This window comes from Melanostigma gelatinosum, assembly GCF_949748355.1.
Source record: "Melanostigma gelatinosum genome assembly, chromosome: 4".
Taxonomy (NCBI): Eukaryota; Metazoa; Chordata; class Actinopteri; order Perciformes; family Zoarcidae; genus Melanostigma; species Melanostigma gelatinosum.
The window spans coordinates 25,602,826-25,614,803 of NC_136637.1; the positions used below are offsets into that span (position 1 = coordinate 25,602,826).

Here is an 11,978-nt window from a genome sequence, read left to right on the forward strand (position 1 = left end):
GGCTGAGGTAGCAGCAGCAGCAGCATCCGCAGCAGCAGCGCCGCCACAAAGGGAGCTCAGTGCTGCTTGAAGCTCGACTCTCCGCTCCTCCTCCTCCAGGGTTTGAGATGCTGCGGCTCTGCGGCACGATGTGCGGCTTCTCGGCCATGATCTCGGTGCTTCTCGCCGGACTCGCGGTGGCGGCGGCGTCTTCGGATCTGTTCGACAACCAACTGGGCGACATCAATTACTGCAAAAGGCAATGCCAGCTCACCATCAAAAACAAAAGCCCCGCTAAAGTAAGTCATTCCTGTGTGCCGTAGCCTATAGGCTGCCTCTGCAGAACGCGCATTATCAGCAACGAGCAACGAAACCTCCTGCTGTCCGACATTTCAGCGCCTGCACCGACATACAGACGAACACAATGTGCTCGGCATCGAAAAAAAACCTCCGTATTCATATGAAATATCTAAAGGGAATGTGTTTATGTCCGTGCGTAATGACACGCTCGCTCCGATTTTTCGCTGCATCTTCTCGGATGCTACGGCGCACAATTAGGCCGAAAGATGGATGCAGCTCATTTTCATCTGCACCGACTCGTCGGAGAAGTGACCTGCGTCCAGTCAGCTCATCTCGAGATGCGCTTGCATTGAATAGCGACAATAATTGATCATTCTTTAATCCGCAATTAAAGATTATTCAGGGAATGTGTAGCGCGCGGGCTGTGGAGGATCAGTGAGACTATTGTGAGCCATGAAACAATGATCCTTTATTGACAGATCCCACAGCATCGTCTGCTTACGAGGCCGGACTGGACAGGGTGGGAGATGATGGCTGTGAATCTCACCAAGAGTTTCTGTGGTTTAGATCCTTTAGAGATTTCCAGTGTCGGATGTCCTCCCCCCCCCCCCCCCCCCCTCCTCCCTTCTCTGCTGCCTTCAGGTGTGGTTCAGGCATCCTGCAGGGCAGCAGGAGCAGAGCTGCAAAGCGCTTCACAGTCGCCTGCTTTGAAGGTTGTGATTCAAGATTCAAAACGAGCCACTTGAGCGTGCGTATTTGTGGCAGTATGTCGAGTTGAATGCCAACAGACCTGCAGTAACTACAGAGATGTCGAATAAGCCGTCGCCTCCAAACTAGGAGGCAACGAACGTTTCATGGTTTAAGATAAACACCCCTCTGAGAATAAACAGGGACACGCAGTGAAGATGATGTCAAGCTCAAGGCTGTAAAAAAATAAAATGGTCCTCGGTCAGAGACTCTCTTTGTTCACAGAGAGGTCACCAGAGGGCGCTGTTCCCCTCTGTCAACCCGAGAATGAATGCATTATGACAAGGGGGAACATCTTCCTTTCTCACAACCTTTCCCTCTTATCAACTGTTTGTGACATGCTATAATTCCACAGCTGCACTGTCATCTGGAGCTGCCACAACCCATCAACCCGTCATGTTTTCTGACAAGCGTATCTTAGAGTTTATCCAAGAGTGGCGGGAGACATCTATCATTTTGCGTCTCCCTCTCTTCTCTCCGTCTGGCTGGTAGGACTCCATAATGAACGCCTGTCACCGCGGCTGTCGCCTCTACTCCATCTGCCAGTTCGTCAATGGCAACGCCGGCTTCAATGCCAGCAGGGAGGAGTGTCAGGGAGGTGAGTCAGTGTGTCAGTCTGCCTGTTGGACTGTCTGTTTGAATGACTCCGCGTGGTCTTACAGAGCAGGCCGAGGCCAGAGTTGAAGTGTGGAAGTGAGTGGGATCATTCTTTAAAAGGCACCATATCATTCTTAAATATAATTAAAGGTCCACCAGCAACAAATTCACTTTTTTAATGCAGCAACAAATTGGTCAAAACTTGAACAGGATACAATGTAATGTGTATAGAATTGAATTGAATCGATCGGCCCCATTGTCACCGATACCCAATCCAACTATTTGAGTCAGTATTGGACCGATATCCAATATTGGTATCGGTATCGGTACATCATTAATGCTTATTCCAGCAATTTCTTGAATTGTGACCAATCTTTTTGTTGACCAACACAGCAGCTCTGCTAAATATTTGCTCTGTTTCCGGAAAGCTGGCCAAATCTGTGGTTATTTCCTGGCTGTTTGAGGCTAAACACCACTGCAGTTACATCTCCCTTGCATCTTTCTCTTTCTTCCCACATAAACAGCCTGTACCTATCTTCCACCCAGCTGACTGCAGTGCTCCATGTGCCCACTCGCTTTTATGCTTCTGTCGTTCTCTTTTTGCACTCTCGACCACCTTTTCATCATGCTTCTTCTTCTTCTTCTTCTTCTTCTCTCTCTCTCTATCTCTCTCTCTCTCTCTCTCTCTCTCTCTCTCCAGCCTGCCAGGAGGCATATATTAAGCTGCTGGAGCAGGAGGCCTGCTGCACCGGCTGTGCCAGTCAACCCTCTGAACCTGAGCTCAAGAGGAGGAAGGTGAGGAAAAATGCTAATGCAGTTATAAGAGCCAAAGTGACTTAGGATGCCTGAATGTTAATATCAGTACGAAGTGTGCACATACAGTATACCGGTATAAATCTCCTTGTATGAGAGTACCTTGCTCTCTCTTCTGCAGCTCAGGGCCATGACTCTCCGCCCTAAACCCGCCTCTGTGATGGAGGCCGTTTCCAGTTGGTGCAACGACATCGTCAGCTCTGCCCAGAGCTTCATCTCCTCCACCTGGACCTTCTACCTGCAGGCTGATGATGGCAAGGTTGTGGTTTTTCAGGTAAAACCCAGTCAAGTGTTTGTCCAGGACAGGCAGGTTACACTGGCAATTTACACTGTGAATGTGTGAATATGTGTGTTTCTTTGTCTGTGTTGCATTAATCTGAATTAAATTAAGAGTCACACGTTGCAGCAACATTTCTAAAATGAAGCTGCAGAACGGCAAAATAAATTCTGAATATCTGCACTTTCAACAGATTTAGATCTTTAAGTGCTTCGCTGCAAAAGACACAGACAAATGAATTCTAAAATCTCCATAAATCAACTGTCCTCATGCACTATATTATGGCTCACTGAGTCAAGATGGTGGAAAATCACAAGATTAATGTCGACAAAGCTTTTTCCTGTCGCATGTTTTTAGCTGGAGGTTAAAAGCAAGCCAGTAGACCTTTATACATTATTAGTTGAGCTAACCTCTGCTTCCTGTTAAGATAAAGAAATATATCCTCTCGGCTATGCGGTGCCGTAGAGCTTGGGTCACTGCCAAAACAACTCACAGCCCATTTTTGAGTCAGTAAGGTTGAGTGAGCAAGGGCACACAGCGGGGTGGGGATAAGGTGGCTGAATCCAGACAGCTGCAGACATTTTTTCAGCGCTTTTAATTGTTTGTAAATGTCCTTTGATATGATGTCACTTCCCTCAGCACCATGCATCTTTGAGCTGTGGTGAGCTCGCCTCAGGACCGGAAAGTCAACCGCTGCATTTGGAAGAGAGTGGACTGCACTAAAGAGTAAAGTTCTGTTTGTGACAAGATAAATATTCTGGAGTTGTTTCTGGAATTTGAAAAAGATGAAGTGAATTGAGCGGACAGGCCCGCTGTTCATGAGCACCCCCCACCAAAGGAGGTTATATTTAGGCCCCGTGGGTTTGTCTGTTTGTCGATTAAGAAATTGAGAAAGTGGTTGAAAGTTTGGCCCGTAATCATTTTTTGGTCTGGATCAAGGATTTGAGCTGCGGGGCTCTTTCGCTACTTATTTGAGTCATTTCATGTTTACTTTCATGCAGAGCTTGATCCAGATCCAGATCTCACATTTATTTACATTTTCTATTCTTGAAATGGCAAATCTGGATGTTTTTGCAGCCATTGCAGAATAACGCTTGTTGAACTTGAACATATTGCTGAGGTGGATGCAGTAAACCACCTCTACATTCAAGCTGTAATAAGAGTTGGTCTGTCGAACCACCAGACTATCCAACCATGTCCTCCAAAAACCGGTCAGAAACCTGCGTCTCTGTCGGGGGTTTTCCCGTTTGATGGCAATTTTAGCTCCGTAATGAAAGGGCTCAGTAGGAAATGAGAGTATTTATGCACCGTAACCAACACAGACGAGCTACTGTATAACAGAGGAGTCCTTTATAGAATGAGATTCACTGTTAGGTATTAAGAAGCTTTCTGCCTACTGGGCTCTCTGAGGCACCATCTCATATAGAGATGCGGCAGCCACAGAATATGAAATCACCAACATTTCTTTGGGACGCAGTGATGGATGTTTGCTCTTTATATAAGTGACATGCAGGCTGAAGCGGCGAGGGGAAGCCGGGCTCCACGGGGTTGTGAGAAGACTACCAGGCCTGTGTTCAGTAGGCAGCTGGCAAACCGCTACAGAGTTGACAGATTGACTTTCCGAGCGTTGAAACAACAGAAAAAGTCCAGCGAAATTGAGCGACAGGATATCCATAAAGGAGCTGACTGGCTTCATACATCCAACTTTGTGTGACCTCACGTTGTGAGAATGACTAGTTGTGTGCATCATAAACAAACAGTAGTGGCAGCAGTTAGTTCAGATTGTATGGGTGGAGTAAGTCATTTTTAGGTCACCACTGGGGTTTGTCCCCCCCCCCCCCCCGAGGGAAGGAAAAAGATTAAAGACTTCCTCCAACTGAGCTGTGGTTCCGTTAGCAGGCTGGCACTGCCGAACTAATTGAACTCGGCGTACGGCTGAATACAAAGAGAGAAGTCCTTACCCCATGTCTTCTTGGCAATTGCATTAGTCATTCTGCCCGAGTGAATAAAATAAACCCTGTTCGGGATGGAGAGACCCGGTGAAATAACAGTGTTTGAAGGAAGCGTGACTTTGATTTATGATGCGACACTGAAAAAGGAAGTCAGTGTTCTTTCTCATCTACGCTTAATCATCCAGGCACAGGAGACTTGAAGCGACTTAAGCACGAACATTACAAACGGTGTGTGAGGCGCAGTCGTGATTGATGGTATTATGGTCTATTTATTATGGTCTATGTTTGATCGACCTACCGTGTCTATTGCCCTCAGCCCACATTAGTTCCGACTGAAGACACACTTTTACAATTGGAGGAAGATGTCATTTGGTTTGGACAACAATGGAGGAAGAAGCTATATCAGGATTTTGATACTTGCTACTTTGATACTAGTAGGACACATGTATTGTGGGTTTTGGTATTTTCACGAGATGTTTTAACAAAAAGAGAAACACAGAATATCACCAGACTTGCCTTGTAATCCTGAAGTACTTGTCTTTCATGCTAAACCCTTTAATCCTTTGTTATTGTTTGTGTTATTTCTATACACTTTTTATCTAATATGATACGACACGCCAAATGGAAGTATAAAAAGTCTAAATTGACCACATGGGGGCGCTGTAATAAAAGAGATTAAGATTTAAGGCCTCCAAATTAAAGGGGACATTTCATGATGAACTCACTTTTTCAGTGCTTGTGCACATTTGGGATGCAGGCTCATCAGAGTACACCGCCCCATCTGAGTATCTCCACTCAAGGTGCACCATATTTTTCTCGCAAGCCAATCAGAGCAGCCTGAGATTTATTTTGGGGGGGTGGGGGGGGGGGGGGGGGGGCTTACAAAAGCAGGCGCCAAAACAGATTGTTTCAGACAGAGTACAGAGTCCATAGTACAGTGCTTTTTGAACATTGAAGCATGCAAACATGTTCGAATAGAAAAGCAAAACACAAGCATGAACCTGAAAATGTGCGATCTATGTCCCCTTTAAAGGCCATCATTTTGACACTATGAGCCCAATTTAAGGTTAAATTTACACTGAATATTTCCTCAAAGTGTCTGATGATTAATGTGCTTGCTTAATGCACAAGCCAGACGCACGTCAGATACCTTTAGGAACCATTTCCCCCTTCTTTTACATGATGTTTTGATTTATTTGTGGAAGCCCAAAACCCCCTCTTTCTTCCTTTCTTTCTTTCCTCCTTTCTTTCTTTCAGTCTTTCTTTCTGTCTTTCAGTCTTTCTTTCTTTCTGTCTTTCTGTCTTTCTTTCTTTCTTTCTTTCTTTCTTTCTTTCTTTCTTCCTTCCTTTATTCCTTCCTTTCTTCCTTCCTTCCTTCCTTCCTTCCTTTCTTTCTTTCTTTCTTTCTTTCTTTCTTTCTTTCTTCCTTTCTTTCTGTCTTTCTTCCTTTCTTTCTTTCTGTCTTTCTTCCTTCCTTTCTTTCTTTCTTTCTTTCTTTCTTTCTTCCTTTCTTCCTTCCTTCCTTTCTTCCTTTCTTTGTCTTCCCTCACTCTTTCTGTAAGCCAGAGCACCTTCTTGCATTCCCTCTCTCATAATGCGTGACAGATGCAGATCAGGCTCCGCTCATTCTGATGGTTGGGGTTCTTCAGTCTGCAGCCAATGAGAGTCATTCCCCTCAAGTCTCCCCAAACCTTCACACTGCCGCTGCATCTGGTTTCAATGCACCCTGTCAGAAAGCATTGCTCGCTAGGGGTAATAAAGCCGGTTGTGAAATAACTTTTTCAACAGAAGAGGTTTGAAGGATTGTTCGGGCTTTGGGAAGCAAACTAACCAGCCACGTCTCCACGGCCGACTGCAGTATGATGCTTTGTTATTCTGGACAAGTGATTGGAATCATTCCGGAGAAAGCAGATAAATCATTTCCGAAGTAAAGTAATGAGAATGAATGAAACTGTGAATGATTTTTAGCTGGTTTGACATTGTAGTGCATGACACAGCAAGAGATTTCAGAGTTCATTGATCCACTTAATGTCAGGATCGATAAATACTGGGAGGTTGACGCTACTGCAGTGGGATATACTGTAATCCTTAAAATACGTGTGTGTGTGTGTGTGTGTGTGTGTGTGTTTTGTTCCTGCTGAGGCCAGCAGTAGTATTGTTACAAGCGCAGGGAGGGTCAACAGTGGGGATCCAAAATCCTCTTTTAATGAGTTCTCCAGGGGAAACCAGAAACACTGAGAACATAATGAAACCCACAACAGCGCAAACACTGACAGCAGGCTGCGTGTAGCAGTTCTTTTAACAGACATTTCCTTTCGAGAGTTTTACTAAACTGGTTTGGGGGAGTGAGAAAGATACTGTGAGAGACCGTCCAACGCATACGAAGGATGTTAGTTAAGTTACGCAACATACTAAATGCTCATATTATTATGAATCATCTTGCTTGTGCTTAGATTGACGAGAGAGACAAGTGGGGCGTTTACAAACTGCAGCCGCCGACCTTTTAATTCCCTTCAGCTGATGTTTATAGCTGTCAACATACTTTTATTTTCTTTGTTTTAACTTGGCCACCTCACCGTGATCTGTGAGGCTTCAGGCTGAGAACAAGCCTAACACTGTTCCAGCACAAGGGCTGGAGACGTTTGGCCAATCCTGACCTCTGACCCTTCTGGGGAACAGAGCCAACAAAAACAGCATTTTGGGTTTCACGTTATTTGACGTGTCCACGTTCAATATCCAACTAATTATCAAGTAATGCTTTCCATGAAGTCAACTTGTCTGGGTTTGATATTGTTCTTCCTGTAACATGAGATGACTATCAGCTGGGTGTTGCATTTAAATCTACTGTATATATATATATGTTAGAACTTAATGTTAATAAATGTCAATCTTTCAATCAAATGTGTGGTTTTTTTCAACAATAATGTTAAAGGAACAGCTTGACTTCTTGAGAATCAAGGTTTGACCCCAACTATGTCTGAAGGCTACATATTAGCCTAGCTTAGCGTGAATGCCGAAAACAAGGAGAAACAGCGAGCCTGACTCCATCCAAAGGTTGCTTATGATTTTGCTTTTTTTCTCCTCAGAGCCAACCAGATATGGAGTACTCTCTGCCTGAGCTGCAGGCTCCTCGATCCAACGTGGCGGACAAACCCTGGCCTCAGGTCCACTCTCACACCCAGAGACCCCATGGTGAGAACACACACACACACACACACACACACACACACACACACACATTGATCTATGCATAGCAGCACATGCATATATTGCTGCAAAATTCCCTCATGAGCATCGAACTGGATTTGTTTTGTTTGGCAGGTGTGCGGGGACATGGTGAGAGGGGAGCATCCAAAGCAGGAGGCAAAGGGAAGCACCCCGCCCAGCACACAGACGACCCCACAGCTGAGCACGACTTCCTCGGCTGCATGTCAAGGTGAGTTGCCCTGCTGACGACTTAACGACTTAAAATGAGACAGCTAATGTTCTTTCCCCCCCCCCCCCCCCCATGAAATATACTTCATATCACTGACAATCATTTCTTAAGCAAATAGCAGGCTTCTTTGTCGGATTTCAAGTTTACTGTCAGCATGAAAATCAACTTGCAGACTTAAATTGAGCGAATCCATCAGACGCATCTGATTGTATTATTCTCACACTTGTGATTATTTAATATTGTGCAATGCAAGCTGTACAAATCAATCCACACATTCAACTGCATTACCTTGCGATGATCTTGTCAACTTCAACAAAAATAAAGGTTGAAACGATGGATTGAGGTGGAGCCACTGATAATCGAACTCAATGTTTCCCTCACTGACATTAAGTACACAAACTAGCTCCATGTCTGGTGGGAAAAACACAGTAAAACAATCTAAAACATGCACGCACACACACACACACACACACACATATATGCTTGGAGAAGGGATTTAAAGTAGTTGGGGATTACAACATTTATAACATGCATATTCAAGCTAGTTATATTTGTTGGCGCCTTCATGTTAAGTTTCTCAGTATTTCTATCCATCTTCAGTTTCATCCCATAACTCTCGTTCTGCAGACGTTCAGGCCTTCCGCGGTGGATTTTAGCGGCGTGTCTCTTCCTGTCCATCATGGTCATGTTGTGGCTCAGCTGTGCCAGCCTCGTCACCGCACCAGAGCAGCACATCAAGACGCAGGTACGCACCCCGAAAAGCATCCACAACCAATGTATACACATGCACGAGTGAGGGAAGCAATGACTTCACACGCTTAAAGGGGACATGTCACGAAAACTCACCTTTTCAGTGCTTGTGTGCATGCATTTCTTCAATTAGAGTGTTTACCAAACCACAAGGTTTTAATTAACATCCCTGTCAGCTGCCTCGATCAGAAAACTCCCCTTCCTGTGTGTCACCTTAGGCTCATTAGAATATACCGGCTTCCATCTGAGTATCTTTACCCACGGATTGAGAACTACCGTTGCAAAGGTGCACCGCATTGTTCTCGCAAGCCGATCAGAGCACACAGGGCTTTTTCGAGAGGGGGCCTTAAAGAGACAGGCACTAAAACGGAGCGTTTATGACAGAGGGTGAATACAGGTATTTTCAGTCAGACAGTACAAGAAAAAGTACGTGTTTTTGAACATCAAAGCATGTAAACATGTTCTAGTAAAAAAGTATGAACCTGAAAATGATTACATGTCCCCTTTAAGTTCCACACATATATTAATTGGTGACTCAGCACATTTTGCAGAGCACTCTAAGTACAAATAATGATTGGGGAAGTGTTGCAGGTGAACTTGCTCACTATTATCACTTGTTTTCTTTCAGCTGAGTATCAACGGAGATAAAGAGTTTCTGGATAATGTGCACAAAGTCAACCCGTACCACCTGAGTCCTGTGATCGCTGTGACCATGAAGGAATCGGAGGAGAGCCAGGAGGCGGGGCCGCTGCCGGTGAAAGTTGACCTCAACAAAACCTGCGTTTAGAAAAAGGACCAGTGGGAGAGCTGCTGTCTTGTTTCCCAGGATAAACCATGTCTGAAATCCGTGGCCCGTCGGTGCAAGGGGTAAAACAAACACATCACGGGACTCAAACCAGTCACCAGAATATTTTTAAACATATTTTTAAGAGCATGGCACACCCCTGTCATTTTCAAATTATGATGCTGAAACATCTAGCTAGGTCTTGTTGGTCTGAAGGCATTTCATTTCCTTGTCCATCCTCAGATTATACTTAATGATCAGCCTGCTCATTGCTTATTGATAAGTCAGTGCTCTTGTCTCAGAGCCACGCTGGTGACAAGCAGAAAAGGATGGATTACAGCAGAGAGCTTTCACATTATTGTTCATGTCCAGCGTGGACGAGAGAAGACAAACGCTGAGAATCATTCCAGATTTAGTTTTTGCCTCGTTCTCACAAGAGAGTTTGGATTAATTGATGTTGTCGCTGAGAGTGAGTATAACGGAGTGAGAGAGAGAGAGGAAAGGAAGATGGATGGAAGGTTGGGCTAAATACTTTGACGGCACTCTTGTGAGCGCTGCGGGAATCATTAACAATTGAAAACCATGTTTTCTCCTTCACAGCGTAAAATAAAATCTCAGGCGAGCTACACATTCTCACTGAGTTCAGAGAAACAAAGGCATACTCACTCCAAGAACTAACACAGTGTCCTTTGTCAACGTATTCCTCTGTTTGTTAGTGTGTATCTGGACGTGTCTGTGTGTGAACATCTACAACAGCACGCTAATACTTCAAACTGGTAGATTCTAAACTGGAAGTGGATTGAAAAGCGGACGCTCTGTCTGAGAATGAGCAAAATGAACAATCGACTTATTTTCTACTCTATTTATTCAGACTCATTCAACATTATCTGTTAAATAGTGCTATTGAAATGCCATGTACAGTTAATTCCTCATTCAAATGTAATTGTATGTTAAAATATCGTTGTAACACAGATTGGAAAGAGACTCATCGATTCTATTACTGTATTATTATTATTATTATGACTATTATTGCTCTTATATCACTTCAAGAGTTCTTAGCTGTTATATGTGCCACGTGCTTTCTAATAGCTGCCTATTTTGTATGTCCTAGGAGCACACACTGGAGGATAACCTCAGTAACAATGTGCAATGCAAAGCTTTTAACATAGACCGTTGTTATTGAACAGAGTTGCAGTCTTTTGAGAAGAGTTTTCTGTTTTCCTCTCAGTGCTTTTGATGTCCTGTAACGCTCTTTTCACCCAGGCTATGTAGACAATAAACCGTGCATGCAAGTGACGCTTCGATAGTTCAGCTTAAACCGCCCGCCATGCCAGTATGGCAAGACTCTACTGTAGACTTGTGTGATTTTTTGTGTTACTATTTACTGTAAACATTGAATAGAACGTGTAATAACGGATGACGATCACCTCGTGATTTACGGGAAGGACTCTTGATTTAAAAAAGCCATTCAATAATTATCTGCGCTGGTTCAAACTGAAGGTGTATCACAAGGAGTATGAGATGAATTTCAAAACTGTATTGTTTCCGTTTTACTGGTCTGTTTATTTTCAATCAAATGATACTTACAACATGAAATAAAGTGTTTTCATTGTAAATAAATGAGAGTTCAGTGGCTTGTTTTCTTTTTACATTGAAAGGAAGGATAAATAAAAACAGAATAATGCCAAATAGACGTTCGGCGTTATACACTGTAGCTAGAGTGTGCATTTGTGTGAAACGGAAATATAAAGAAGTTAAAAAAGAAAGCGCTGTAGCCAACATAATAGCAGGATGGATAGCTAAATTAATATTTCCAAAAGTATGTGGACACGAGAACATTACACCTTACACCAAAGCCATTGGCTCACCAGTGTCCACTCTTCTCTGTAGGCTTTTCTCGTACACCTGTATGTACACATGTATTCCAACACGAAAACAATCAGTAAGTAACACTTATATAATATAATATAACATGTTCATTTATTGAGATGCCCCTATGGACCTTGTTATAGGAGGTAAAGATCAGGAGAAGTAAACACGAAGTGTAATTATGAATACTGATGTTAAATTAAGCTATGATGAGTTTTCACTGTTAATTTAACATCTATTACATGTTGATGCCTCCATGACCAAGTTAAGCAGATGAGACTGAGGACAGCTATGTAGAAGAAAAGATGTTCACTTTGTCTGATATGTAGCTTGACAGAGTTCTCATGTGTGTCCTGGTGTTCTCATGTTTCCTTACCTCCTCATCCCTCACTCCCTACCCTGGTGTTCTCATGTTTCCTTACCTCCTCATCCCTCACTCCCTACCCTGGTGTTCTCATGTTTCCTTACCTCCTC

At 43.7% G+C, this 11,978-nt stretch overlaps 1 protein-coding gene across 1 annotated transcript; it reads left to right on the top strand.

Annotated features, from left to right (window-relative positions):
• The first annotated feature begins 5 nt into the window (after positions 1-5).
• Positions 6-11,249, top strand: tmem59l (transmembrane protein 59-like). Its single transcript, XM_079267185.1, has 8 exons — positions 6-278; positions 1,519-1,624; positions 2,324-2,418; positions 2,558-2,710; positions 7,752-7,857; positions 7,987-8,101; positions 8,729-8,846; positions 9,480-11,249. The coding sequence occupies exons 1-8, from the start codon at positions 108-110 to the stop codon at positions 9,636-9,638; spliced, it is 1,023 nt and encodes a 340-aa protein (XP_079123311.1). The 5' UTR covers positions 6-107; the 3' UTR covers positions 9,639-11,249.
• Positions 11,250-11,978: the final 729 nt, after the last annotated feature.

Excerpts from the sequence above, each read along its gene's own strand:
- tmem59l (XM_079267185.1), top strand. The coding sequence starts at position 108 with ATGCTGCGGCTCTGCGGCACGATGTGCGGCTTCTCGGCCATGATCTCG. Across the intron at positions 8,102-8,728 it reads TTCCTCGGCTGCATGTCAAG|ACGTTCAGGCCTTCCGCGGT; the intron begins GTGAGTTGCCCT and ends CTCGTTCTGCAG. Across the intron at positions 8,847-9,479 it reads AGCAGCACATCAAGACGCAG|CTGAGTATCAACGGAGATAA; the intron begins GTACGCACCCCG and ends GTTTTCTTTCAG.